The sequence below is a fragment of the Macrobrachium nipponense genome, chromosome 38, assembly GCF_015104395.2.
Source record: "Macrobrachium nipponense isolate FS-2020 chromosome 38, ASM1510439v2, whole genome shotgun sequence".
In the NCBI taxonomy this organism is placed as follows: domain Eukaryota; kingdom Metazoa; phylum Arthropoda; class Malacostraca; order Decapoda; family Palaemonidae; genus Macrobrachium; species Macrobrachium nipponense.
Window position 1 is genome coordinate 8,190,418 of NC_061098.1, and position 27,979 is coordinate 8,218,396.

General features: G+C 41.7%; 2 protein-coding genes across 3 annotated transcripts; both read left to right on the plus strand.

Moving 5' to 3' along the window:
* The first annotated feature begins 2,172 nt into the window (after positions 1-2,172).
* LOC135209521 (lysosomal proton-coupled steroid conjugate and bile acid symporter SLC46A3-like) lies at positions 2,173-3,411 on the plus strand. The gene has a single exon (XM_064242174.1). The coding sequence runs from the start codon at positions 2,173-2,175 to the stop codon at positions 3,409-3,411; it is 1,239 nt and encodes a 412-aa protein (XP_064098244.1).
* A 6,033-nt stretch (positions 3,412-9,444) lies between these two features.
* On the plus strand, positions 9,445-17,224 carry LOC135209599 (lysosomal proton-coupled steroid conjugate and bile acid symporter SLC46A3-like). Of its 2 annotated transcripts, none has more exons than XM_064242291.1 (2): positions 9,445-10,599; positions 16,356-17,224. In XM_064242291.1, exons 1-2 carry the CDS (start codon positions 9,445-9,447, stop codon positions 16,656-16,658), a joined length of 1,458 nt encoding a protein of 485 aa, XP_064098361.1. In that variant the 3' UTR covers positions 16,659-17,224. The 2 variants fall into 2 exon arrangements, with proteins under 2 accessions (XP_064098361.1, XP_064098362.1); XM_064242292.1 differs by lacking the exon at positions 9,445-10,599 and adding an exon at positions 13,101-14,318.
* Positions 17,225-27,979: the final 10,755 nt, after the last annotated feature.

Consider the following 27,979-nt stretch of genomic DNA (forward strand, 5'->3'; position numbering starts at 1 on the left):
TTGAACAAAATTCTTGTATCTTTTCTCAAATCTTGTATTACCTCAGCACACTGTGGATGGGTCGGAATGTGCATGCAGCACATTTTCTGATTAGGTTTTGTGGATTGACTATGCTATACCAAACCTTACACAGTTTGCATGCTTTTTGGCATTCTTTTTCCTAATGCATCAATTAGTATATTCACAAGATTTACCTTATTCATTTTCTTTGTCGGAATATGTTGGTTTATGTATATTTTCTTTATGAGTCTCTTGACCACTTGGATTTTTATTTGGAACTTCTTCAATTATTTTCAAGATGTTTTCATTAGATTTGTTCCAGTTTGAAGGATTATATCCTTCTAATATATCTATGAATGCTTTGTATGTTTTTGGTTAGGACTGTTGCTGATTTCATAGATGAGAAATGCCAGTTCCCTTCCTGCTACCTCATCGTATTGTGAATCTGCTAAGCACGCCAAATTACGCCACCTTTTCCCGCAGTTGGAACTTATGCCATCTTGTTCTGATTTATAGTATTACACTTGATAAACTAACTTAGAAGACGCTTTATCCTACTATTTTCACACTAATCTTATCACCGATAGTCAGAACACTTCTAGATATTTCTCAAATTCTAGTCGTATGTTAAACTTGTGATATCTGTTTGATTATTGTGACTTCACGCGGGTACGTCTCACCAAGCAAGATGGCTACTACGAGAGAGAGAGAGAGAAATAGTCGGTATTTTACCAACCTAGAATGTAATCTTTGAGAGAGAGAGAGAGAGAGAGAGAGAGAGAGAGAGAGAGAGAGGAAATAGTTGGTATTTTACCAACCTGTTATGAATTAAACTGGAACAAAATTTTTGAGAGAGAGAGAGAGAGAGAGAATAATCTGTTTCTCAAATACTACATACTATTATACTATCAAAGACTGAATGATCATAAATACGCCAAGAAGTAAAGAGAAAGAGAACACAAAATGTTCGACGAAGGTACTGAGGCACGAAAAAAAAAAACAGCTCTTTAGCGAGTACAATAAGGAAAACAGGTGATGATATAAGCAACGATTAAATTATATCAGAAAAAAATATTACATAAGAATCTCAAAATCATCATAGTAACTGTGTAGTAGCCCTATCGACCTGTTATGTATAGGTATACTTAGATTAAAAGCCAGCCAGCCCTCCAAGACATTGCGACCTTGTAAGGCTGGACCCTCTACTAGATAATTTCTTACCTCGAGTATCTAACTTTATTAAAAGCTGCCCTATGCCTAGACACGTATACAGTTTCAATCGTCTAACTCGTTGAAATATCTCCTGGTTGTCGAAGATATCGATATGGGAATACCTGAAGAAAGGGACACTTAGTACATGCGTCACATATGTAGATATGGAGCATGTGATTTGGAAAACGTGACTATGACCAGCCGTGGCGTGGTACCGTGGGCCTTTTAAGAGAGGTAAGTATATCTAATTTTGAGGACATGAAAGAACTGACATTTCAAATAACTAATTACTTAGCGAGTGTTCCCTTGAAACTAAACACGCGTCTGTGAGATTGAATTAAGTAAGAGAATTGAATATTCTTCATATCGCTTGCTCCATAATAGACTTTTCGTATTTCTTTAATAAAGCCTGGGTGGTATTCGTGTGGACAGTGTTTGAAAAACTTTGAAAAGCTCAAGACATAAGCAGATTGAATTGACAGTATGACTATTATGGTAGTTCATATACTATTCCCAAGTAACACTATTTTAAATCATTGTAATACTTTTTTAACGATTATAATACTTTTTAAATTACTGTTTAGTCCAATTACAACTTAAAACATTATGGGTTCTTGCTTGTCATTTAATACAATTTAAATCCTTATTTAGTCTAATTACAACTTAAAACATTAGTAACTACAAGAAAATTTGTCATAATAAACCACTTTCAAACCAGGTCTTGCGATTAATGACACAGAAAAAAGTTCCAAGAAAAGTATGAAGTAACGTGGAATTCAGGCTCCATTTTGCCAAGTTGACGGGAATATCGACGTTGTCGCCAGAAGCTGAACCCAGTTGATACTACCGGCCTTGAACTCTCGGAAGTTTGTTATGGGAAGAGATATTTACATATACGATAAGGAAGAGTATTTAGATAGCGCTCTCCGTGACATTCCTTCCAGTGCCACGGCAGCCACAATGGAGCGTACAAGACGCCAGGGACTTGTCGTCGAATCCATCAGGAATCTCCTGAGGGTCCTCACGATAGAGCCGATGCTATTCGTGAGATCGATATCGTACTCGGCTCCTTTGGCTACCATCGAAAGTTTCAAGCTGCAGCGGTTCTGTCGCGTGAACCTGAACTACTCGGCCGATCTGTGTGAGAAAATGGACGACGGCCACCACACCGACCTTCAGGTGGAGGTGCAGAAACTGGTCAACGTCTTCAATTTCTACGACAATCTCCTGGGCAGCATCATCCCCGTGGTGATGATCTTGTTCATCGCGTCTTGGAGTGACCAGAGGGGGAGGAAGTGGCTGATGGTGCTGTCCCTCTTCGGATACACGCTCTACATGGGGACGTATCTACTCGCTTCCATCTTCACCTCTTGGCCTGCTGAGGTCCTCTACGTCGGCTCGTTTTCTCTGTCCCTAGGCGGAGGGATAGTGCTGTTCTACATGGCCGTTTACAGCTACATCGTCGACCACTCTCAGACCGAAAGTCGAACGGCGCGTCTCACCATCATGAGAGTGTTCTGGCAACTAGGCAATCCTGCTGGAACGGCGATCGGCGCCCTCATCTACGGTGCGGCCGGTTACTCTTGGGTATTTGCGCTGAGCGTCGCCTTATACATCCTGTGTCTTATATACTGCGTCGTCCTCGTGAAAGACAATGAGAAACCGAAGGGGGTAGATCAGGGAGTTTCGAAGCAACGCAGCATTTACAACCCCAAGAACGTCGTCGACTTGGTCAGAACGTGTTTCAGAAAGCGAGAAGGGAGGGGGTCACTGCACATATTGATCCTCGTGGTCATCATGCTCATGGTCTTTGGCACGTTCCCACACAACCTGTACCTCTGGACTTTGAGAGTTCTCAACTGGAACATGAACTCTTACAGTTTGTACATGACAGTGAATCAAGTGTGCCAGACAATTTCGATGCTCTGCCTGACCCCTTTGCTGACGTGCCTGCGGCCCCATGACTGCTCCCTGGGAAGCATAACTGGAACCCTTCTGTTCATCAAGTTTTTGACTCTTGGGTTGGTCACCGAGGCGAGCCAGAGCTGGGTCCTTTACCTTTTCGTCATCATTCCTACGGACTTCGCCACCATCAGTATCAGGAGTCTGCTGTCAAAGGTTTGTACAAATGATAACATAAGCAAAAAGGAAAGTGTCCTGTTAGAGATAGAAAAATGTTCAATGACGAATAGGGAATGACTTCATTGGTGGACTTTCCTGAACAGGAAGACACCAATTTTATTTAGAGAACAGAAATATGTTCGATGTCAAATACGAAGTGACTTTATCGGTAGATGAATACATAGCTATGTGAATTTGGGTCGTGTAGAAGAGCTGTGAAAATCAGTCTCAGACAAGAAATAAAACAAGGTAGATAAAGAAGCTTTCAGCCCAGATCACCCAACTAAATTTTAACACAAACCTAGAGAATTCATAACTATCTAAAAATGAACTGATGGCTAATTCTCTCTTTACTTCAGACCTGTTTTTGCCTTTTATAATTTCGTTGTGACTGGCTTCAGTGTAGGAAATAAATTACATGAGGAATCAAGATGTATACACGGGAAAAGGAAAATGGCAAGGAAAGGTTAGCAAACAGTGAATGGCAGATCAAGCTGACAGATTCATTGGTGAAAAGAATTGTCACTGAAATGATCCAATTAACTGGTCGAAAATTAACGATTATGCCAATACTTGGCTATAAGTGCAATTTGGACAGGCGGGTCAAAAGAAAATGAAAAGAGAATAGTAAAACGGTGACTGAAGACACAAATGCAATTAAAGATAGAAATGGCTGAGGGTGACGAGGAAATAATAGTGATAATGATGAGATATGGAAGAAACTGGTGGAGAACTTTGGAAGCTTTAGTTAGAGGTATATAGGAAGACTTAGGTTATACTAGTAAATGGCGGGCAAGAATAGGAACTAGAAAACGCTAGTGAGGATGGTGGAAAACTACAAACATTTGAATGATATAGGTATGTGAAATACAATGCCTGATCCGACCTCCAGCTTACTCGGGGGGCATGCTAAAATCTATGGCCAAATAGAATGTTGTTTCACCAACGAAAATTAAAATAAATAGGCTATATGCTACTAGAAATAATTGATCTGTACTGTTTAACAGGCACATTATTTATCTTTTTACATTTTCTTTCTAATAAATACAGCATATATATATCCTATCCTAACATTCCGGTATCTTTCATTCAAAAAGCCAAAAACCTTTTTCAGACCTTTTTAGGCTTTTCCATTGGGCTTCCCTGGCACCCCCCTCCCCCCAAAACAAGAACAACACCAAAGTAGTTTGTAGGCTTACTCCCCGAATGAGCAAAAATGGTTATTTGAGTTGAAGAGCCCAATGGAAGGGGGAGCCAAAGGCTCTTTTCTAGTCCATGCCAATGAAGAAGGAAAGAAACAGTCGCTCAGTGGTGCATACCAGGATTTCCAATGTATACAGGTATTAAGACCAAATAGTTCCTATAAAAAAAAAGAGTAAAATAAAACCACATTGTCTTGGAGAAAAAAAAAAGATGATTTACAGAAGTGGTCACAATAGCTTTCATCTTGTCTAGAAGGGAGACACAAGATAAGATACACGTGTCCAAAGTCACAGCAATACTCCAAAGAAAACTAATCAAAGAATTTACAGCATCTACACTATGCACAATTCTTAGTCGCAGTCATGGGAACTTGATCTTTGAGGTCTCTCAAACACAAATGTGAAGAAATATGAACACTCAAAACATAGAAGGAAGCAAGATCAATTAAATTTTCACTAAACAATATGATGGAAAGATTGGAGGGACAGGAAACACAGATGAATAAGTTAAACCTTTGTCTTAAGCGTTTTGAATCTGACTGAAGTTATGGGATCCCAATTCGAACATCCTTCAAGATAAGAACCGATACATGAGGACACAACAACTCAGGATTCAGTAAGATCAACGGATAAGGGCTTAATTACCAAGGAAAGTAGGAATGGGTGAAAAACTAGGGTGTAGGCGACAGAACAAAGCCCTAAAGAACACCATGAGAGACACGGAAGGACGTAGAACGATACAGGAATGAAAAAAGTGAAACACAACACACATAAGGTAAGAGAATCTGGGGAAGGCCTCTTGGAATATAATCTAAGAACCTGGGTCTCCGTATGGGTAGACTGAGTGAATGCACCGACCAGTACAAGGGCAGTACCATCAGCGGCTTCATCAGGAAAGCGATTGCCCATCGCGCTTCCTGGCAGAATGCCCATAGAGAGAAGTAGACTGTAGTGTTACTAGACTGGTTAATAATGGCTAACACAATCATGACATCAATAACAAAATCAGGAGGCCCTTAGGCACCTTGCCCTTTCCGACACTGATCCTTCTGACGAAAAATAACCCTGCTCCATCTCAGTGCAATCCCTTAACAAGGACGACCCTACTTTACCGATTTCGAAGCCCCGACCCGGCGCCTGTGTCAGTACAGCAGACTTCATGCCATGTTCCAAAGGACGCCGTTAAGGAGCACTACGAGAACACCCGCAGCCATGTTCCAACTAGAGTGAGCTTTGTGCAGGCAAGCTGAGTCGCTGATACCTGCCCCCGACAACCAGGAGGGGATGACACATATCTTTTTTTGCCCTCTCCCCCTCCTTCCCAATCTTTCCCCATCTGATCTCCGCCCTCTACAATTTCATAAGATAACATCTCCATTTCACCAACTCTGGCCACTGTTACTGCCTACGTTTGAGAACTGCGCTTGATCTTTAAAGACGCAATACTTCTCCTTTCTTTTAAAGCTGCATAAGTAGCCCCGAGGTCAGCCAGAGATCAATGCAATTCTCAGGTAACTTGAACCTTTCATTCTATAAAAAAAAGGTTAAGTGCTAAACCTGATATTCCTATATTAAATCTGTATCAGTAAAATATTAACACAAAAACCCCAAGTGAACATCTTGTGGTTTTTGTGTTAATATTCCAGTTTTTTTTTATTTGTTCTCTCTCTCTCCTGAAAGTGTCGTTCTGCTTTGCAGCTTTGCACTTTGTTGTTAATCTCGTGTTTAATTATTAACCACTTTATTTTCATATAAAATTGAAAATTCATTGATGCACCGATTATTATTTAGCTACTTAATTGACTACTGTGCCCCATTTCAGTCCGATTCCTAACATATAGAATTTTAATTTTCCCCTGTTTTTAGCCCTGAAGATGAGATTTGTTTCCTGAAACGTAGGTGATGGATATCGATAGCTGTAACAGAAAAGGCTGAAGTTTTTTCTGGCCATACTGTTCCTATTAAAGATTTGACTTTCTAGAAGCGACAGTGCCATTCATTATATACAAGCATATATTTGTGTATATATATGTGTATATATATTATATATTTTTACGTTTGTAGATCGCCTCTTCTCCCCAGTTTAGTAAATCAATTAATTGCTAAAAGAGCATCCATTTTTTCTCCTAACATCAGCTGACTTTAGGAGGGAAAACACAGGCCAGACATAGGCATGTCTGGCTAGCCGGAGTAGCGGGGGAATAAAGACTCATTAAGCATTAGGGATGTATCCCAAAGGGAGTGTGTAGCTAGTTAGGTAATTCTTAGGCCTACTCTTAAGATCCCTTTTCCCGTGAACCTTCGCTGGCCGTATGTCTGTTTCCAGGATGACCTGCCAATAGGGGGAAAATGCTTCCCCAACACCCAGGATTCGCACCCGACGACATCCTCAGTTCAGCCCAGTCCTTGACCTTGGACAGACGTCCAAGCCAGCCTGCCCACAGGCCTAACAAAGGCGCTAACTGGCATGCCCCGAACTTGGACAAAGACGACGCCATCCTCTCCAAAGTTCCTCTCCATAAGGCACCCAGGTACGTCTTGAGTTACAGTCATATCGCCAGTTCTTTTCCTCCGAGTCAAATAACCTCTCCCACATTTTCCAATTCAACTTCCTACTTCTCAAACAAACCTCCCTTTGTTCCTTTTCTGCCTAGCGGCCGCATGCTACCTTTTGTGATCATCTCAGATAAACAAAGTCTTCATTGAGCATTTCATTTAAGCACTAGAGTTCCTCCCCTTGTGTATGATTAAAGATAAACACTCTCCATAGTGATTAGCTGAGATATTATGCAAGAAGTCTTTCGTTTATGTTGTGTGTAATTTGGGAATTCATTTCCAGATTGCTGAGTTCATGGTCCGTCTCCTCACAAGCACTTGTATTACCTGAAATCCTAAATTTAGAAACCAGCATTGCAGTAGAGGTTGAATTTGGCCATCTTTTTCCATATTGTGAAAGATAGGAGTGATCCAGACATTATATGGTGCTCTGACCACATGTGGCCAATTTGTCTTGCCTTTATCTCAGGCCAGTAAATGTTTCTTGTAAATAAATGTAAATTAGAGTAATCAGCTGGGTTTTCAATGGCGACCTTCCAGAATAAAGAATAAACTAATCACTTTTATCGTTATCTAAGGTAAGTCATAAGAGCTCCATTTTTCCCTCTTATTTTCCCCTTACGTTTGGACATAAGGCCCCCCCAAACGTAAAAGTATTTTGCCATTCAGTAAGGTAATTTTCGATAAAGGAACAGGCACCAGTCATGTCTTTCTTTCTGCCCATTCTTTAAAAAAAACGGGCAGACATCTGCCTCCAAATCTGAAAACTTAATCAGAAGCCGCTGGAGGGCATATGAAGTTAATAAAAGTGGACACCGAGAAGAATTTGGCTTCAGTTCTCTCAGAAGCGCTCCACTCGCCAATCAAGAAGCAGGAGCTCCTCACCTGCTAATCTACCCTCTTTTTTCCCCTACCCCTGTGTGTTCATGTGACTGCAATTAGGACCATACCTTCCGACATTGAAGTGGACCCTTTTTTATTAGCACCTAATAAGAAGCGGAACCAGAAATCAAGATGGTAAAGTACGGGTTTAGTTGGCAGTCACCTTTGTCTCTTACTGCATTTATTCTTTTATTTTTTTCTGTCTGTGCTTCTGCGATCGTTCATAGTTATCCCTGGTCATTCCCCCCCAGATGAGCTCCCTTGTTCTATAAAGCTAATCTAATTTAAGTGCTATGGTTCCCTTAGATGTGGTTTAATAATGATCACTGCTTGATGGACCTCCCAGTATTGGCAGAAGCTATGAGACTTTACTTTGGGAGTAAGTCGATGTCTGTGTTTCACACCCTACAGTTCAATACCACAACGTTCTGTGAAGTAATTCAGTCACTCCTTGACTTTTGAGGGAATTCTGAGAATGTAAGATTAATATTAAGCAAGTCTGAATATTTGGCGGCATCACTGCATGTGTTCAATCCTTTGTGTGTTGCACACATATTTATGGAGCAATACCATGTTCCAGATATCCTATCGCCTTCGTCCCTACTGTGAGAGGTGGAACTCCCTTCCCTTGAGAAGCTCTGGGTCCCTTCTATTCACGCCCCAAGTCCATGTTTTCCAGTGTTACAAGCAGCTGTTTTCAGCAAAAAGTCAGACTTTGAGTGGCCTTAGCCGGACCCTAAGGGATTTTTGCCAGGAAATGGTTAGAAGCCATTCATTATAACTGTACATCTCTGAAAGGATATATTCATGTTTACAATATACAATAAAACAGGATACTATCCCTGCACAGGATTTTCAGGGGACTTAGCTGGAAAGGAGGCCAATTCTTATCCAGAAGGAATGTTTTATGGAACACCTTTATGGTTTCAGCATACTGCCACATTAACTTCATATTGTTAGCTGAAGGTTTTGTGTTACCATAATGACTTAAAGAACTTAATTCATGGGTAGCTTTCTGCAAAGGGTGTCCAAGTATCAGTACAAAGGAGACCAGTGTCTTTTTTTCTCTCTCTTAGAAAATAATGTTAGAAAATAATTACAATACTGGCAATGATAATGTTAATCTTTAGCAACATTGCGCAGTTGGCCTTCCACTTATTATCATGATTATCGGTAAAATGTCAACAAATGATAATGGTGACAGATAGTGTTATCATTACTAAACAGAGGTGACAGTGTAACAGTAGTAGGGACAAATTGCACATGAGAAACTGACATCACTATGTACAGATTGATAGTTAGTTAAATAAATAGTTAAGATCCATCAATGGCAGACCACTGGACAACAGAAACCTCTTATTGCTTCAAAAACAAACTGTGTAATATCCATCTAAAAGGCAAAGATGAGATGATAAGAGAACTCACCTCTACACATTTTGCTCACTTGTCTCGCAGTGTTAGAACAGTCACAATGGAGTGCACTAGGCTTCACATGGCCTTACGATCGGCCAAGGACATCCTCGGCATGATTACCATCGAGCCCATGTTGTTCTTGAAAGGCGTGTCCTTGGAGGCTTCCTTGGCTCCAATCGAAAACCTCAAACTCGACCGGTACTGCCGCGTGAGGCTGGGGTATCCCGGAGAAGTGTGTGAGAAAATGAATGACGGCCACCATGAGACAGTGCAAGCGGAGGTGCAGAAACTGGTCAACATTTTCAACTTCTATGACAAACTGATCTCGAGTATCATTCCAGTCCTGATGATCTCATTCATCGCGTCTTGGAGCGACCAGAGGGGGAGGAGGGTGCCCATTCTCGCGTCGATCTTCGGCACCACGCTCTATTCTTGCACATATCTTTTGGTTTCCCTTTTCCCTTCATGGCCCCCTGAAGTTCTCTATGTGGCCTCGTTTTGTTCCTCCCTAGGAGGTGGGTGGCCTTTATTCTATATGGCTGCCTACAGCTACATAGTAGACAAGTCCGAGGCTCAAGCCCGAACCAAACGCCTCGCCATCTTGAGGGCTTTCTGGTTGCTGGGAACTCCCACTGGCACAGCCACAGGAACCCTGATCTACGACGCAGGAGGGTACTTGTGGGTAACTGGTTTTAGTACTGCACTTTACATAATGTGCTTCGTTTACTCTGTCATCTTCATCAAAGATAACAACAAACCAAGAGAAGCCAATGAAGATCTCCCCAAACAAAGAAGTCTGTTCAGTCCAAAGAACGTCTCAGACTTATTTCGCTCTTGCTTGAGAGAACGGCGGGGGAACGGCAGGCTACACATCTTTCTTCTAGTGGCCATGATGCTCTTTTTCATCTGCATGTTACCACACAACCTGTATCTCTGGGGGCTGAGGGTCCTCAACTGGGACATAGACTCTTACACCGTGTACAAGGTCGCCAATGACATGAGTGCGGCGCTCATGATGCTCTCCTTGACTCCTGTTTTTGTACATCTCCGTCTGCACGACTGTTCCGTGGGGGCAATGACCGCGACGCTAGTGTTCAGTCGACTCTTGGCACTGGCCATGACAACTAGTCCCAGCGAGTGGTGGATTCCTTTCCTCTTTGTCTTCATTCCCACGGATTTGATTGGCATCGCTATCAGGAGTCAGATCTCGAAGGTTCGTATAAAACAAATGAGAGGAATAGGTTAAATTAATAAAAAAAAAATAGTAAAAGGAAAATCAGGCCCCATCCCCAAAATCTTAGAAAACCAGCAATATCCCGCTCCCAGTCTCAGAAAACCTGAAGTAGCTACCCCACTCTTTATATATATATATATATATAGATATATTATAGATATATATATATATATATATATATATATATATATAAATTTCATAATATATATCTATATATATATATATAATAATATATATATATATATATATATATATATATGTATATATATTTATATATATGTATATATATCTATATATATATATTTAATATTATATATATATGATATATATATATATATGATGTTAGAATATATATATATATATATATCTATATATATATATATATATATATATATATATATATATATATATATATATATATCATATATATATATATATATATATATATATATATATATATATATATATAAAACAAATCGAGGATGAGTTTCCAGTGCACTAGATCGCAAATAATTAATAGAAAAAAATTTCCCCTATTGCTTCGTTATACGAACAAGGTTCTTTATCGTTTCAGTGAGTACCTGACATCAGTGGTGGTTGCGTGTGAATGTTTCTGTATAATGGTAATTAATCCTGCCTTATTGTTCAGATGTAAGACGGTAATCCTGCATCTTTAGTAACATTTTGAAATATTCTTCTGTTTTTGTTGCTTTCAGGTCATCATCCACATTTGCTTAGGAGTGCAAAAAAAAAAAAAGGATAATCCGACCCCCAGCTTACTCGGGTAGCGTGTTAAAATTTAGGGTAAATAGAGCGTTGTTTCACCAACGAAAATAAAAATAAATACGCTATATTATTAGAAATAATTGTTCTATACCGTTTAGCATGCAGATTATTTATTTTTTTACCTTTTCATTCTAATAAATAAACCATATATATCCTATCCTAACATGTATCTTTAGCTCAACGCGATACACCTTTTTCAGACCTTTTTAGCTTTTCCATAGAGCTTTCCTAACCCACAGGCAAGAACAACAACAGCAAGAACAACAACAACAAAGTATTTTGTAGGCTTATTCCCCGACTAAGCAAAAATGGCTATTTGAGTTGAAGAGGCCGATGGAAGGGGGAGCCAAAGGCTCTCTTCTAGGCCAATCCATTGAGGAAGGAAAGAGGTGATAGACCTCTTAGCCTTTCTAAGGAACGAAGGTTATAAGAATCAGGAAAACATAAACAGGAGGGGAATTCCAGAGCTTAGAAGAAGGAAAGAAACGGTCGCTCAGTGGTGCATACCAGGAATCCCAATGTATATAGGTATCAAGACCAAATAGTACCTAGAGAAAAGAGTAAATAAAACCACAAGATGATTTACAGTAGTAGTCACAATAGGCTTTCATCTTGTTTACGAGGGAGACACAAGATAAGATACAAGTGCCCAAAGTCACAGCGATACTCCAAGGACAACTGATCGAAAGAATTTACAAGCATTTACCCTATATATCTAATTCTCAGTCGTAGCCATGGGAATTTGATCTTTGAGGTTTGAGGTCTGTCAAACACAAATTTGAATAAATCTAAACACTCAAAACGTAGAAGGAAGCAAGATCAAATAAACGTTCACTAAAAAATATAATCGAAAAATTGGATGGGAAAGGAGACACAGAGGAATAAGTTAAACCTTTGTCTTAAACGTTTTGGATCTGGCTGAAGTTATGGGATCCCAATTCCGACATCCTTCAAGATAAGAATTGATACATGAGGACACGACACCTCAGGATTCAGTACCTACGCTTGAGAACTGCGCTTAATCCTTAAAGAAGCTAAACTTGTTTTCGTTTCTTTTAAAGCTGCGGGTCAGCCAGAGTCTATATTTTTGACAAGTTAGTCCTCCAGTAGTGGGGTGATTGATATAATTAGGCTCGTCTTTGAAGCTCGAAGGAACCGATTATCTATCCTCTCTCTCTCTCTCTATTGACACAACGTTATTGGTGGCATATCCATTTTCTGCTTTATCTCTCTCTCTCTCTCTCTCTCTCTCTCTCTCTATACACAAAGCAAAAACAAGGTTTCATGATAAACTTGATATTCATATATTGTTGCTATATCGGTAAAATATTAATAAAGGAGATATAAAGTAAATACTTCATCGAGGAGCCACATACTACATTCTCGAAATACGTTAAAGTTTGAATGCAATCACGAGGCGACTTTGACTTTAGCGACTGAGGTTTTGATATGACGAATAATCTCATTATTCTAATCAATTCGTCACGAGTTTTTTCCTTCTTCGGGACAGAAGGCAAAATGACCTTCCTTCCAAGTGCTTCTAAAGCCGTGGCAGACTTCCACACGTCCTCAGCACTAAATAATAACTTGCAACTGCCCAGAAACTCTCGCTGCAACGAGATATGACAACTGATATGAGAACCCAAACAACCTCCTGTTGCTGTAAAATACAACTGATATACGATAACGAGACACTGATTGAGCAAAGTGCTTCGCTGCATTTCGAGCCTTCATCTCTCTCTCCCTGCGTCCAGTCAGCAGCCAAAATGGCGCGCGCCAGACGCTCCCGCAGGCTCCTCGACTGCCTCAGCGCCATCACGATCGAGCCGATGCTCTTCGTTAAGACTATGGCCACCGACGCCTCTTACGCGACGTTCCAGAACATGAGGCTCGACCGGTTCTGCCAGGTAACGCTGGGTTACTCAGCCGAAGTGTGCGACAGCTTGAGCGACGGACATCACCAGGACGCCGAAGTGGAAGTGCAGAAGCTGGCCAACGTCTTCAACTTCTACAGCAGACTGATCTCGAGCATTATTCCAGTCCTGATGATCTCGTTCATCGCGGCCTGGAGTGACCGGAGGGGCAGGAGGATGCCGATCCTTTTGGGCCTCTTTGGCCTCGCCCTCTCTGCCGGCACTTATTTCTTGGTGTCCTTTTTCCCCTCCTGGCCTCCGGAAGTTCTGTACGTGGCGGCATTCTGTAACTCCCTCGGGGGTATTCCGTTGTTCTACATGGCCGCCTACGGCTACGTCGCAGACAAGTCGGAGATTTGCTCACGGACGAAACGCCTCGCCATCGTGAGAGGCATCTGGTTACTTGGAACTCCTGCCGGTACAACCACAGGAACTCTCATCTTTAGTGCGGGAGGGTACACGTGGGTAACTGGCGTTTGCACGATTCTCTACGTACTGTGTTTTGTCTACTCGGCAATCATCATAAAAGACAATGAAAAACCAAGAGATGGGGGTGGAGGAACGGCAAAGCAACGCCCTTTGTACAGCCCTATGAACGTTGTGGACTTGTTCTGCACCTGTTTCAGAAAACGCCAAGGGAGGGGTCGTCTTCACATCTCGACACTCATGTGCATGATGCTCTTTTGCAACAGCACAGTGGTACAAAATATCATCTACCTCTGGGGGTTGCGAGTTCTCAACTGGGACATCTATTCCTACAGTATCTTCTCCATTACTAATGACGTCAGTCAGGCGGTTATGATACTGCTCTTGACTCCCGCGTTCTTGTATTTCCGTCTGCACGACTGTTCTCTGGGGGGGATAACCGCAGTGCTTGTGTTCACCCGGCTCTTGGCACTGGGCATGACCACTAAGCCGAGTCAGTGGTGGGTGCCCTACCTCTTCATTTTGATTCCAGACGAATATCTCAGCATCGCTATCAGGAGTCTCATGTCGAAGGTTTGTATGATATGGGTGGATATTTCATTAACAGTTTTCTAATGAGCTTGAAGACAAGGTTTTTCATAACTCCTTATTTAATTAACAAATATATGGATGGAATTATGTGAGAAGTCACTGGCTGTGGAGGAGATGCAGTAGGTAACCTATAAGATAAACAAGGCGTGATCCAGCATTGAGGTTACTCAGGATGCCTGGTAAAATCTATGGTCAAATAGCACGTTGTTTCGACAACGAAAATTAAAATAATCACTCTATAATTTTTCAGTATATTTAACATGCACATTATTTATTTCTTACAATTTAATTCTCATAAATAAATTGTAAATATCCTATCCTAAAATTTCTGTTTCTTTCACTCAATGCAAAACATCTTTTCCAGACCTTTTTGGGATTTCCTAGGCCCCAGCAAAAACAAAAAAGTAGTTTGTAGCTTTACTCAATGTGTAAGAGAAAATAAGGTTGCTAATAAGGAATGCTGTAGAAAATATATGAAGTTGGCGCAGCTTTGCTTCGGGATGGTGGAGAGAGGAAATGCTGCTTCAATAAGATAATTACAGTTTTTCCATATACCTGTCCACCTTTCTCTCTAGTTCTGTCTCTACGCAAGCGCACCTTTCTTATCTTAACTTTCATTCTTAAAGCATTCCTTCCTCTGTCTCAGAAGTTTCCATTTGTCCATTTATTTTCTCTCACTCACTTTCCTCTTGACTCACTTCAAGGTCTTTCACTAGTCTTCACGATTTCTCTCCAGTATCCCTAAAACAATTTTCCACTGTACACTTTATTTGCAACCATTTTTTTTTCATTCTAATTCTTAGCTACTACATCTCCTCTAGAGCCAATGACTTCTCGCATAATTCCCTCCATAAGTTATTAATGAAGCAAGATGTGAATATAACCTTGTCTTAGATTCAATTCTACAACAGACCAGTCACTTTCACATCTGCATATTGTAACATATGTTTCACGTTCGTAAAAACGTGTTATCCACCTATATCATTTGGACCTAGAACTTTCTACATTTTACTCTTATTAACTGCTAAAAGTTCTGCTCTACTATGTCACTGTATTCCACATTTAGTCATTTTCCTTCGTTTTCAGGCTTCTCTCACAACTGTTTGGTAAACAAAACTTGACCCCCCAAATAGTTTCTTATTCTTCTGCTTTTTTAACTTACTACTTTGATCAATACTCTTTCAAATAATTTTCTCTTCGCACCAAGTAATATTATGCATCTGTAATTATTACAAGCCCTCTTCCACTTTAATCCACGTATATAACGATGTATATATATATAATATTAATAACACGTGATTTGTTGATCACACATCGCCGCAGGTGAAAAAGTAACGCACTGGGTGTAGGTCCTTACCTGTTTTGACTTGATTTCTAGGTCATTAACGAAAGAATGATGCATAGTGGAAATCGTAATGGACAATACTGACTATCATGCAAAATGTTAGAGAATAAACTCCGCGCCTGACAAATGTCAAAAGGGGGGGGGGGGGGGTGCCGACAAAAACTCATCAGTGCTATGGCACTTGTCGGGTGTGCGGTTTGCATATAATATCCCCTTGGCATTTATACATTCTGTGATTTTTACCACTATGTACCAGTCTGCGTTAATGGCTTAGAAATAAAGTCGAAACCGGTCAAGACCTCTACAACCCATCCTTTTCAGTTTTTCATATGCGGTGATATATATATATATATATATATATATATATATATATATATATATATATATATATATTATATATATATATATATATCACCATACAAAAAACTAAAAAGACTGGGTGTAGGTCTTGACCGGTTTCGACTTTATTTCTAAGCCATTAACCCAGACTGGTACATAGTGGTAAAAATCACAGAATGTATATACACCAGAATGTACATACACATATATATGCTTCTTGCTCTTAAGAATGAGAAAATACAACTACTGAAACATCAGCGTGCACAGCTGCTGCTCCTCCTCTTACATTCTGAACAGAAATATAACAAGAAACGCGTCCTCTTCTCTTTTCCCAGATCTGTGAGAAGGACGAGATCGGCCGCGTGTTCGCCATGTTGGCTGTCCTGGAGGTCTTCTGGCCCATCGTCGACAGCGCCATCTTCACGAGCGTCTACGGAGCCACGATCGAGTTCTACCCGTCGTTCGAGCACCTCGTGGGAGCCGGATTCGCCTTCCTTGGGATCGCGGGATTCCTGGGCCTGAGGCTGTCCCTCAACAACGACCAGATCCGAGCGCTGAAGAAGAAGAAGAAGATGATGATCATCGACGCAGAGAAGGCCGCAGTGGTCAAAAGTCACCCGGTTTTGGTCAGAACCTGAATCGAGTCGTTTCGATCAAAGCGTGGCGTGACATAGTACTACTCATCTCAGGCTGGTGCTGCAGAGGGCATTCAAGATTTGCAACTTTATAGATCCGATAGAATTGTTATTATTTAATTATTCTAACGAAGGGGGAAAGAATTTTGTACTTCAGGAGTGATTGATGAATTGACTGATTTATATAGACTTTTGTTTGTTTGTATGGTGTTTTTTTCACGTTGCATGGAACCAGTATGGGTATTCAGCAACGGGACCAGCGGCTTTATACGTGACTTCCGAACCACGTCAAGAGTGAACTTCTATCACCAGAAATACACATCTCTCACACCTCAATGGAATGCCCGAGAATCGAACTCGCGGCCACCGAGGTGGCACGCCAACACCATACCGACCACGCCACTGAGACGCTTTTATATATATATATATATATATATATAATATATATATATATATATATATATATATATTTATATATTCTCCCGTACATGCCAAGCATTGGAGGCAACTACAAGGCCATTCAGCGCTGAAACGGAAATAAGACAGTGACTAGGCTTTGAAAGGCGTAACAGAGGAAAACCTCAAAGCAGTAGCACTATGAATCGTTACGAGATGGGAGAAAGAAAATATGAACGGAGGGTCAAAAAAGAAAGAAAAAAAAAAAAACAAGGAGTGAAAGGGGTTGCAGCTAGTGGCCTTAGGAAGTGGACGCTGCACAGAACCTTCAGTAATGCCTGACGGCCCTATCCCAAATATTCAAGGAGCGAGACCAAGGTGGCTCACTTTGTAAATACAGCATCTAAAAAGCAGTTATCGCTGAGAAACTTGTGTTTTCAGAAAGGTACAAAATTACAGAAGAGCCATTTATTTTTGGAGGGCATTTTATCACTAGCAATGCTATCATGGGATGGACATTTTCAATCACTCCACGTCGAACTGCGAAGGTCACACGTTTTCTTGAGAAGAGAAGTAGGAATCTTGAATGAAGAGCCTGAGCCTAGCCACTCTGTTGTGCTTGCAATCTGTACCTGACAAAGGTATAATAGGAAGCAAGACTCTGTCACTGAAACTAGAGAAAGCTAGAAAGTTAATCTGGTTCCATATCACGCGACGCTCTACTAAAACAGTGATTAACGATACACAGAAGAATGCCAGCGTATCAGCCTATCTAATCTTGTTCGCATGTATCCATTACTGAGTAGCGAAGGACAACATGAAACAGCTTTTCAAGAAACAGACCTTGTGAAAATCTCATCTCTTGGCCAGCTGATCTGTCTACATGCTAACCCTGGATGCAGCTGATGGTGAATTTTGCCTCGTTCACACATACGTACACTACACACAAACGCACAACAATATAGCCTTCGTTGCCTCAGGAACACAATTTTGGAAAAAGGTCACTCATGTGCAAAATTAAAAAATATTTTTCCTCAGATAGGGAGACCTTCTCTTCCAGTAGTTAATCGTAAAGAGTGATGGTGTATTCACGATGCCGTGACGTTGACATAGCATAATTCGAATACAGATAGTTGTTTTTGAAAGCTGTAAAGCGAATATATACTATACAACATTCCTCTAACCCTGCAGGTTAACCGTACGTCCATTGTGTAAATTGAGCTGTTAAGCGCGAATATATACTTATACAACATTCCTCTAACCCTGCAGGTTAACCGTACGTCCATTGTGTAAATTGAGCTGTTACTGCTATGAAACTTTTCCGCCTTTAATTAACCACTTTAACTGTGAAGGCAAGATGCCAGAAAAAGTGTGCCCACGTTAGATGGCCCGCCGATACCCACTTATGGATCTCTAATAAATGACCTCTTGTTTTTCTGTATTTCTTGTTATCTTCTGCAATTTCTTTCCAGTGAACACCACAATATTCTTTGGAAGTTTGGATTTCAAGTAATAATAATAATAATAATCTTACTGTAATGGGCATATTGCCTGTCCATCCGTCTGTCATTCAATCACGGGCCAAACGGCTGGTCCGATGGGCATGAAACTTGGCAAGGTTATAGTGAGGACCCCTAAGATGGTTTATAATGAGGTTTCATCCTACCTCCCCCCAACCCCTCCGAAGGGGGTGTAGGTGAGAAGGAATCCCTCGAAACGGAGCTGGTTCTGCCCGTGAAACAGGGTTGGTTATTCCCGTAGACTTCGTTACTTTACGAATTTTCATACATAATTTCTGTATACATATGTGTGCTAGTAGTGATAATAATAATAATAATAATAATAATAATAATAATAATAATAATAATAATAATAATAATATTTTCAAATTTAAAAACTGGGGCAGTCTTGTTAATACATAGTGAAATATGAAAATAATAATTTTGTGTCAGTACGTCAGTCGATTCTATGTCTTCTAATTAAAACTCCACTAACATTTCTATGTACTTGCTTTTAGGTCTCCATTTTCCTTCATTTTTATCATTCACTTGTTGTTTATCAATCATTTATTGTTCCGTAACGCCCTGCTTTTAGCTGAAGCCTATTTTATGATATTTAGAAGTACTTTTTATAACAATGTAATTTTTTTTGACAGTTTATTCATAAAAGGTATAAAGAATAAACTGCTTCTTGTCTCAACGCTTAATCCGCGTACTTAATTTTCTGTCGCCTAAGCTTACAATAAAATTGAATAATGTTTCGGTTTTTTGGTATCATCATGCTTTTTCTATAGATATTATATAAGAATAATGCACTACGATCTATATGAAAGTAAACATAATCAAGATATATATATATATCTATTATAATATATATAATGATATATATATATATATATATAAAATATGCATTATACATGCCTCAATATGTAATACCTTGGTATGTAACCTGTAATGCATATAAATGATTTATAATTAGATTGTATTCTTCTGGGCGAGGGTGCAACAGTCAGCGCTTCCTTAAAATGAACGCCTATCCTTTGAATTGTTTAATGTAAAGTCAATGATGATAATAATAATAATAATAATAATAATAATAATAATAATAATAATAATAATAATAATAATAATACAGGGTCAAAATAGGTGTATATATTTGAATTTTACAGATAAACTATGATACATAGTCATCAAAGTCATTAACGATTTTTTGTCCTCTCTCTCTCGTCTCTCTCTCTCTTTCTTCCTCTTTCTTAAAGCAAGCTTTCGTCTGGAGCTGCCAGACATCCTCGGGCTGGGAAGCTGAGGGTGGACTGATCTTTGTGTTGTTGTTGTTGTTGGAGATTAAGCCAGCCTTGTGCTGGCACGGGCTCTTGCTCCTAGAGCAAGCCCGTAACTGGAAATATCTGTAAAGATACAAAAAACAGTGCTTTGGCGGTTAGTTTTGGAAAGGAGATAGGGTGACAGGCAGGATTGCAACCCCTTTGAACCTTACGGTACCCATCAGTAGGAGAGAAAGTTTTATAGCAGTGAGACTCAGCCTAGCTGAAGAGTGCTGAGTAGGAAGAAGGAAGCGAGTTTTAGTTTGAGGGAAAGAAGGCGTTACCTATAAACATTTTAGGCGCAATATATTATCCATTTTGGTGTGGAGCCATCTGAAAATATTGCAATATATATCAACAACATTAAGCAAGTATTATAGTTCATATATACATGTTCATGCATACTCACACTTATACATATGCTCCCAAAGATGTTTATGACTCCCATTGCAACCAGTGAAGTAGAGGGTTGTGCTTTGTGTGGCTTTCATTGTTTTTTGTTTACAAGACACTAGGAGATTCCCATGTGTCTATGGAGAAATGCCGTGTGATTCATCCTTTTACCTGGGAGGTGGGTGAGACATTAGGAGATTCCCATATGTCCCTATGTTTATTTAAGATGTGTCTGGTGATCTGTGCCGGTGTCAGCTCTATTTCAGTTAGGTTTGATCTGTAAGATTGTGTCTCTGGGCAATCTAGTAGGTAGTGTTCGAGGGGCTGGATTGCCTCTCGGTCACAGTACTGACATAACCTGCCCTCATTTCCTATCATTTGCAGAGGTATCCTAGCCTTAATCTGTGTGTGATGACTGAGAGTTTTCTAGTGGTTTGTTTTGTGATGTCATGCGGCGTTAGATTTGTGACATCCACATACCACTTGGACGTCCTTGACTCTTGTAGGTAGTGACGTCGTACTTCACTCTCTTCTTGGAGTTTGGCATAGCTTTTTGCCATTTCCTTTAGGTGTGTTATGGATGGTTGCACTTTTATGCTTACTGTACTGCAGCTGAGGGCACTTTTGGCAAGGAAGTCGGCTTCATCATTTCCCTGGATTCCCACATGGCTGGGTATCCAGTTTAGTGTGACTCTCCTGCCAGCAGCTTGATGTGAATTGGCCAATGATTTTATGGCTGTTATCAGTGTCACATTTTCTTTTGGATTTGTCGCTTTGATAGCGAGTATTGCTCCTTTGGAGTCAATATGCACTGTTGTGTGTCCTTCTTTTAAATTGGAATTTTCTAAGGCTTTTAAGATTGCCATTAGTTCCGCTTGTAGTATGGAGGCATTGTTGGATAGCCTCCAGCTTCCTTTGAAGTCTTGGCAGCCACTGCTGCTGCAGTTGCTGGAGCTTCCTGTGTCAACTGAGCCATCAGTGTAATATATGTTTTCAGCTGCTGTGTTCCCGATTGCTTCTTCTGCTGCAGTTTTCATTTGTGCTGCTGTGCACAGTGCTTTGTTTGCCGGTAGTATTGTGAAGTTATACCGGATTGGGTCTTCGACCCAGGGAGGTGGTTTTTGGTATCCCTCAGGTGGGACATCCTTTGTTATGTGTTTCACTGTGTCCTGCATTACCCAGTCTCTCAGTGTCTGGAGTATACTGCCCGCATAGGTTTTTGGCGGGTCTAGTTCTTCGTGCAAGTTTATACACGCTTGCATTTTGTTTTTGTGTGGTCCATTCTGTCGTTTCTGATGGTTTTTGCACAGAATGGCAATTATTTCTTTGGCCTATCCTGTGCTTGAGAGACTGCAGTTGTGTCTCTGCCCTCAAGAGACAAATTCTTGTCCACATTGGGGCTCCAAGTATAAGTCTCATTGCGTTGTTTTGGATGACTTCAGCCTCTGTTGTGATCCTTTCTGAGATTTGTCAGGACTGGTGCTGCGTATTCTACTTGTGCTCTGATGGTTTGTATGTAGAACCTCCTGTGCAGATGGTATGTCGCACCTTCTTGCAATGATGTGATTTTCTTTAGGGCATTAAGCCCTATTTTTGTTTTGGCTTGGAGGAGCTGTATTTGCTTCTCAGGAGATAGTGAATCTGCAATGCAGACTCCCAGATATGTGTAGCTATCCACCCAGTCTATGACGTCTCCTTTCGTAGAAGGTTGGGTGGATTTTGATCATGTTTTATTGCCATGGCTTTTGTCTTATTTCTGTTGATTTTGAGTCCCAGTTGTGTGCACTTGTCCTCAAGTTTTTGCAAGGCTTCTTGCATCTTTTGGAGCTGTCTTTGAGGGCCGGAGCTGACGATGCAAACATCGTCAGCATATATGAAGACCTCTACTCCTTGTGGTAGCTCGAGACAGGCTACATTTTTCCATAAGGACATTGAATAAGAAGGGGCTTAGAATGCCCCCCTGTGGAGTGCCGTTTTCAAGAGAGTAGTATTCTGACATTCTGCCTTGGAACACTACTCTTGCTTCTCTGTCTTGCGTGTATCCTTTTGTCCATGTAAGCAGGTTTGCCCTTGATCCTCTTTCGACTAGGGAGGAGAGGATGGTTGCTACATTGGCTAATTCATATGCCTTTTCTAGATCTAAGAAGACCACTATGGATTTTCTGCCATTTATGGCACTTAGCACATCTGTAAGGCACTCATGGGTGCCTACTCCTTCCCTATAGGCATAGAGCCTATGATGTAGGGGCCCTGCTTTCCATAGTAGTCTGTTCAGAACCATTCTTTCTGCAACCTTTTCAGTGCAGCTGATGAGGGATATCGGCCTATATGCGCTTCCTCTTTTGGCTTAGGTATTGGTTGTGTGTCTTGCTGTTGCCATTTTTTTCTTTGGCCTGGTGTGCTCTGCATATGTCCTGTTTACCAGGAGTAGATATACCTGTTTGGCAGGGTCTCCCATGTGTCTCAGCATGCACTGTAACCAGTGATTGCATCTGCTCCAGGGGCGTGTCTCTTTTCCCCTTGCTGAGTGCCCTGTTTAGTTCTTCCATAGTGAAGGGTGTGTCTGTGTCATCAGGTTGTGTTGCAGGCAGTATTGATTTCCCTCCATCTTGCTGGGGAAATTTAATTTATTTTTTCCCGTGTTGTTTGGGGAAGGTTGTGGGATTTTGTCCTTTCTGCTCAAAGTTTCTGGCTATATTGTCAGCTTCTTCTTGTGGGTTGGGGTGGATGCTTTGCGCTGTTCTTCCTTTCCCTGCAATTTTTGCAAGGAATCTCCAGATCTGGGTTACTGGAGTTTGTCTGCTGATGTTTGCACACCAATCATACCATGCCTGTTGTTTAATTCTTTTGTCTCTTCAGTTGCATGGGCTATTACCTCTCTGAGAAGTCTGTGCATCTCATCAGAGATGGTTCCCGTCTGAAGAGTTTCCGCACTCTGTTTACTCTGGCATTGAGTTCTTTGAACCCTTTCACAGTAGTACCATGCATCTTTGTGATCGATCTTGGATCGTTTGATCTTTGGCATGGACATGTTTGCTGCCTCTCTGAGTTTGCTGATGAAACTCTTCATAGAAGAGTTCTATATCGTTTGCAGGGTTTTCAAGGTAGTTCCTTGCCCATCTCGTCATTATGGCTTCAAATGTAGCCCAGTTTGCAAACTTGGGGTTCCATCTTTCTGGTGGCGGTGGTATGGGGGGCAGCTTTTTGAGCCGTAGGCCAATGTCAATGGCTATGTGGTCGCTTGTGAGGGTCTCGTGCAGCTTCCATGTTGCTTGCTCCTTTAGGGCGGAGTTTGTGAAGGTAAGATCTAGTCTTCCTCCTTTTAGGTGAGTTGGCTCTCCACTGTTAATAGGCACACCTCTGGGAATTCACATGATAACTGGTGTAGATGTCTTCCAGTTGTGTTTGTTTGTTGTGTAGAGTTCAGGCTTGGGTGATGTGCATTGAAGTCTCCTCCATTAGTGTGTTTTCCTGTGTCGCTGCACTGAAGAGTGCTTCCCCTTCGAATGTGTTGTCCCGAGCCCTGTATATGTTGTGTACCGTCAGTGTTGTGTTTGCAAGTGTGAGTTTTACGCTGAGTGATTCTACATCATCTCCGCAAGGGATGTTGTCTACCTTCTTTGAGGGGATTGTGTTTTTAACTAGGGTGATTAGTCCTCTTTTAGTGTCTGTGTATGGTGTTTTGTACACTTTGTACCCTTTAAAAATGAAAATTTGGCATTTTCCCTTACAAGTGTTTCTTGTAACATTATGATGTCGTAGTTATTTGTTTGTGTGTGTGCTTGCAGGAATGCGTATTTATTGTTTGCACTTAGTATGTTCCACTGGAGGACTTTTATTGTGTCTGTGTCTGCTGCAGTCATTTGTGTTGTTGTTGTTTCCTAGTTCGTCATTTGCACTTGATGTGCCTTGACTACCAACTCTGAGGTTGGCCCTGGCACTGGAGATGTACCTGGTACTATTACTTGGTAATGAAACTGACACCGGGTGTAGGTTGTAGTGCCATTTGCACTGTTGTTGTTTTATTAGTGTAGGCATGGTGATGCAAAGAGTCCTCTGGACGTCCTTATGCACTTGTCAACGACTTCTTTGGCTATTTCCTCTGAGAAGTTTGATCCTGTTAGTTCTGCAAACTTGAATAGCATTTGCACCAGTAGATTTGTGAGGTCTTGAGTCTGTGCGATATATTTGTCTTGTTTTAGTTCTGGGCGAACTTCAAACCTGTTGCTTTGTGGGGTGGGAGGAGGAGGGGAGAGTGGGTTATATGGCTTTGGGGAGCCAGGAACAGTGGAGCTAGTTTTAGGATTTGGAGTGAGGAGGATTTGTCGGGTTTCGGGAACAGGAGAGGTTAGGATGTATGTGTTGGTCGGCTTGGCCGATTCTGAGAAGCTGATTTTCCTTCTAGTGTTTTTGTTATTTGTTTCGTTGGTGTGTGTTGGTCTGGGTGTGGTTTGGGTGTGGAAGTGTTTTGTGTTCCTTTTTCTGAGTTTGAGGCTGACTTTGAGTCCTGTTGGGTCTAGGCCCTCCAGCTGCAGCAGCATAGGACTGTGTCGTTATGCTGGGGGTGTGTCTGTGTGTTTTTGGGGGCTTGTTGCGACCCCCTAACTGCAGCAGCAAAGGACTTTGATCCCTGCTGGGTGTGGGAGCTGCTGTTGTGTGTGTGGTCTGGTCTGTGTGTGTGTGTCCAGGGAGGCTCCGAGGTGGTTGATTCCTTTAAGAGTGTCTATCTCTGTAGCCTTATCGGGCATTTCTGTTCCACGCATGGTGGTTCCCCTTGCATGCGGGGCAATCTGGCATTTGTTTCTTGTCCATTCTTAAATTTGTCGTGGCAGAGTTTTGTGGGATGTCTCCCACTACTACACCACAAATGGCTTTGGCGGTGCAGGCACTGCTATGGTGTCCGTACCTCTGACAGTTAAAGCACCTCAGAGGTTCTGGTGTGAAGTCCATGGTGGGGAAGGAGCCCCACATGCCAAGGTTCAGTGACTTAGGCTGAGTTCCTTTCCATTCTACTAGGACTTTGCGGGTTGGCTGGGGTTGGGTCCTTTTGTATGGCATCTCTCTGCTTTGATTACCCTGGGATTTTCCAGAATAACCTTGGTTTCAAATTGCAGAGGGTAATGGCATAATATAAATCTGCAGGGTTTGTCGTCAGATTGAGGAATTTAAAGCTGGCAGGATTATTTTTCATATATTCATTTGTATTCAGGTCTGAGGGTATTGCAAACAGTTCTCCCCTGGTGGTGGGTCTTACCTTGAACAACTTACCCTTCTTTTCGAGGTCCTTAACGAATTCATATGCACTGGTTCCTGTTGGAGGAGTTATCAAGTATTTTCCATGTGAGGGTGAAGGTGCTGCTGGTGGTCCTTGTTTGCGTTTGTTCCTGGTGACAAGCTGGAATCCATCATCTGTGTCCATGGCAGGGGGGTTTTCCTTGTCCTCTTGAGTGGCTGTGGTGGATTCTTCTTCGGAGGTGGAGGAGTCTAGGCGAGGTCTAACTGCTTCAGGGGCATCTGAAAAAGAGGAAGAAGAAGACGTTGTCCGTTTCCGGTTCTCAGGTGCTTCTGCAGTGGTGGGTGTGGGCTGGGTTACTTGGTCCATGGCTGCATTCGTCTTCGTCTATCTGTGAGGGGAGAGAGAGAGAGAGAGAGAGAGAGAGAGAGAGAGAGAGAGAGAGAGAGAGAGGAGAGAGAGAGAGAGAGAGAGAGAGAGAGGAGAGAGAGAGAGAAAAGAGAGAGAGAGAGAGAGAGAGAGAGAGAGAGAGAGAATGTATGTGTATGTGTGTGTTGTTATATTTTTTATTTTTGCCTGAAGGGCCTAAACCTGGTTTATGGGAGACACCAGCCTATCGTTCCTGTGCTACTTGCAAATAAGGATTGCGAGAGTAGAAAGTTTTTGTCCCTTTGACCCTGCTTCAATCGGAGTTTTCAGACCCCAACGGCTACCGAATTTTAGGCAGGAGAGACTGTTAGTAATGGAAAATTATTTGAGAGAGAAAGATGTCATATGAATTTTCCTTATAAAATGTGAGAGAGCTCTCTCAGAAGTATAATTCTCGGTGTCGTCGTCAATCGCCGAAAGTTCCGCCGAAAATCTCGCCGCTATCGTCGACTGGGATGGCGCTATCGCTCGCTGTCGCTCACGTTCGCCAGAGAAGGTCTCAGAAGAGATGTTACTGCTACGGAGGCCGAGCAGCAACTGATCTTGGTGCGGTGTCCGTCCTCCTTATATCTGTGGTTGACAGCAGGGGGTCTGCCCCATGCTTGTCTCCTATTGGCTGGTGGCGGTGAGTCTTGTTTTCATTGGCTGCCTGAGCCAGGACTGGGCATGTATACTGGCGCGATCTTATTATGAAAAATAACCCCCTCTCCACAGGTACGAGAACCCCTGAAGCAGACGCATGTAGTGTACCAGTATACATGCCCAGTCCGCGAATGCAGCGGCGCCTACGTAGGTATGACTACCATGCGACTGTCGAAGAGACTCTCGTGCCACGCCCAAGAGGGGGATATAAGAATCACGCCCGCACCAAACATCAAGAGGCCATCTCCCGCCAGATGTCATCATAAAGAACACGAAGATCATCGGGAAGGCCCCTGATGCCCGTCGGTGCGCCTGCTGGAGGCGCTCCTCATCCAGCAAATAAAACCTACTGAATACGACGCAGGAAGAATTTCTCCTCCCTACGAGTATGAGAAGATCTGCCACCAACAATGACACCACCGATCATGACAACTCTATGGATGACAACGCCCCCGAACGTGGTACTCCTGCAGCCGATGGAAATCAAAGTAGCCGTGACGTCCCACAGCGTAGCGCAACGCCCATCAATGTTACAGCGCCGCTTAGGAGGTCCAGGCGGCTGCAGGATATGCTGCAACGCAACCATCAGCTCCAAGAAAGTGGCTTGAGACCTGGCTCAGGCAGCCAATGAAAACAAGACTCACCGCCACCAGCCAATAGGAGACAAGCATGGGGCAGACCCCCTGCTGTCAACCCCAGATATAAGGAGGACGGACACCACACCAAGATCAGTCCACCCTCAGCTTCCCAGCCCGAGGATGTCTGGCAGTTCCAGACGAAAGCTCACTTTAAGAAAGAGAGAGAGAGAGAGAGAGAGAGAGAGAGAGAGAGAGAGAGAGAGAGAGAGAGAGAGAGAGAAAATCGTTAATGACTTTGATGACTGTGGTATCATAGTTTATCTGTAAAATTCAAATATACCACCTATTTTGACCCTGTATTTTACCATGACCTCTATGGGCGCTCTACTAGCCTGTTTAAGTAGCAATGAAAAAGCCGCTATTCGCAAAATAGAGAAGAATCTCTACAAGTGTAATGCTGCTGAAGTAGCCATTACTTTTAATAAAGTATGCTTGAGAGAGGGTCGCTTCCTAAGTACAATAATAATAATAATAATAATAATAATAATCTACTGACAAGAACCTTATATTATTATTATTATTTATATCCCCCCCCCCAGCTGAGCAAACCCAGTCCACTCCCCACCCCACATTCGCCCCCCCCCCCCCGGGAAAAAGGTCGCTTACCTAGATCCTATTAAAAATAAAAATAATAAAAATTTGAATTCTCGAAATAAAATCCCTCACTGACGGTAAAATATCTAAGATATATATATATATATATATATCATATATATATATATATAGATATATATATATATATACTATACTATAATAAAATAAAATCTAACCC

Bases quoted from the DNA above. Each gene is read 5' to 3' on its own strand.
- LOC135209521 (XM_064242174.1), top strand. From the start codon at position 2,173: ATGGAGCGTACAAGACGCCAGGGACTTGTCGTCGAATCCATCAGGAAT.
- LOC135209599 (XM_064242291.1), top strand. From the start codon at position 9,445: ATGGAGTGCACTAGGCTTCACATGGCCTTACGATCGGCCAAGGACATC. The intron at 10,600-16,355 runs GTTCGTATAAAA...CTCTTTTCCCAG, and splicing joins TCAGGAGTCAGATCTCGAAG to ATCTGTGAGAAGGACGAGAT.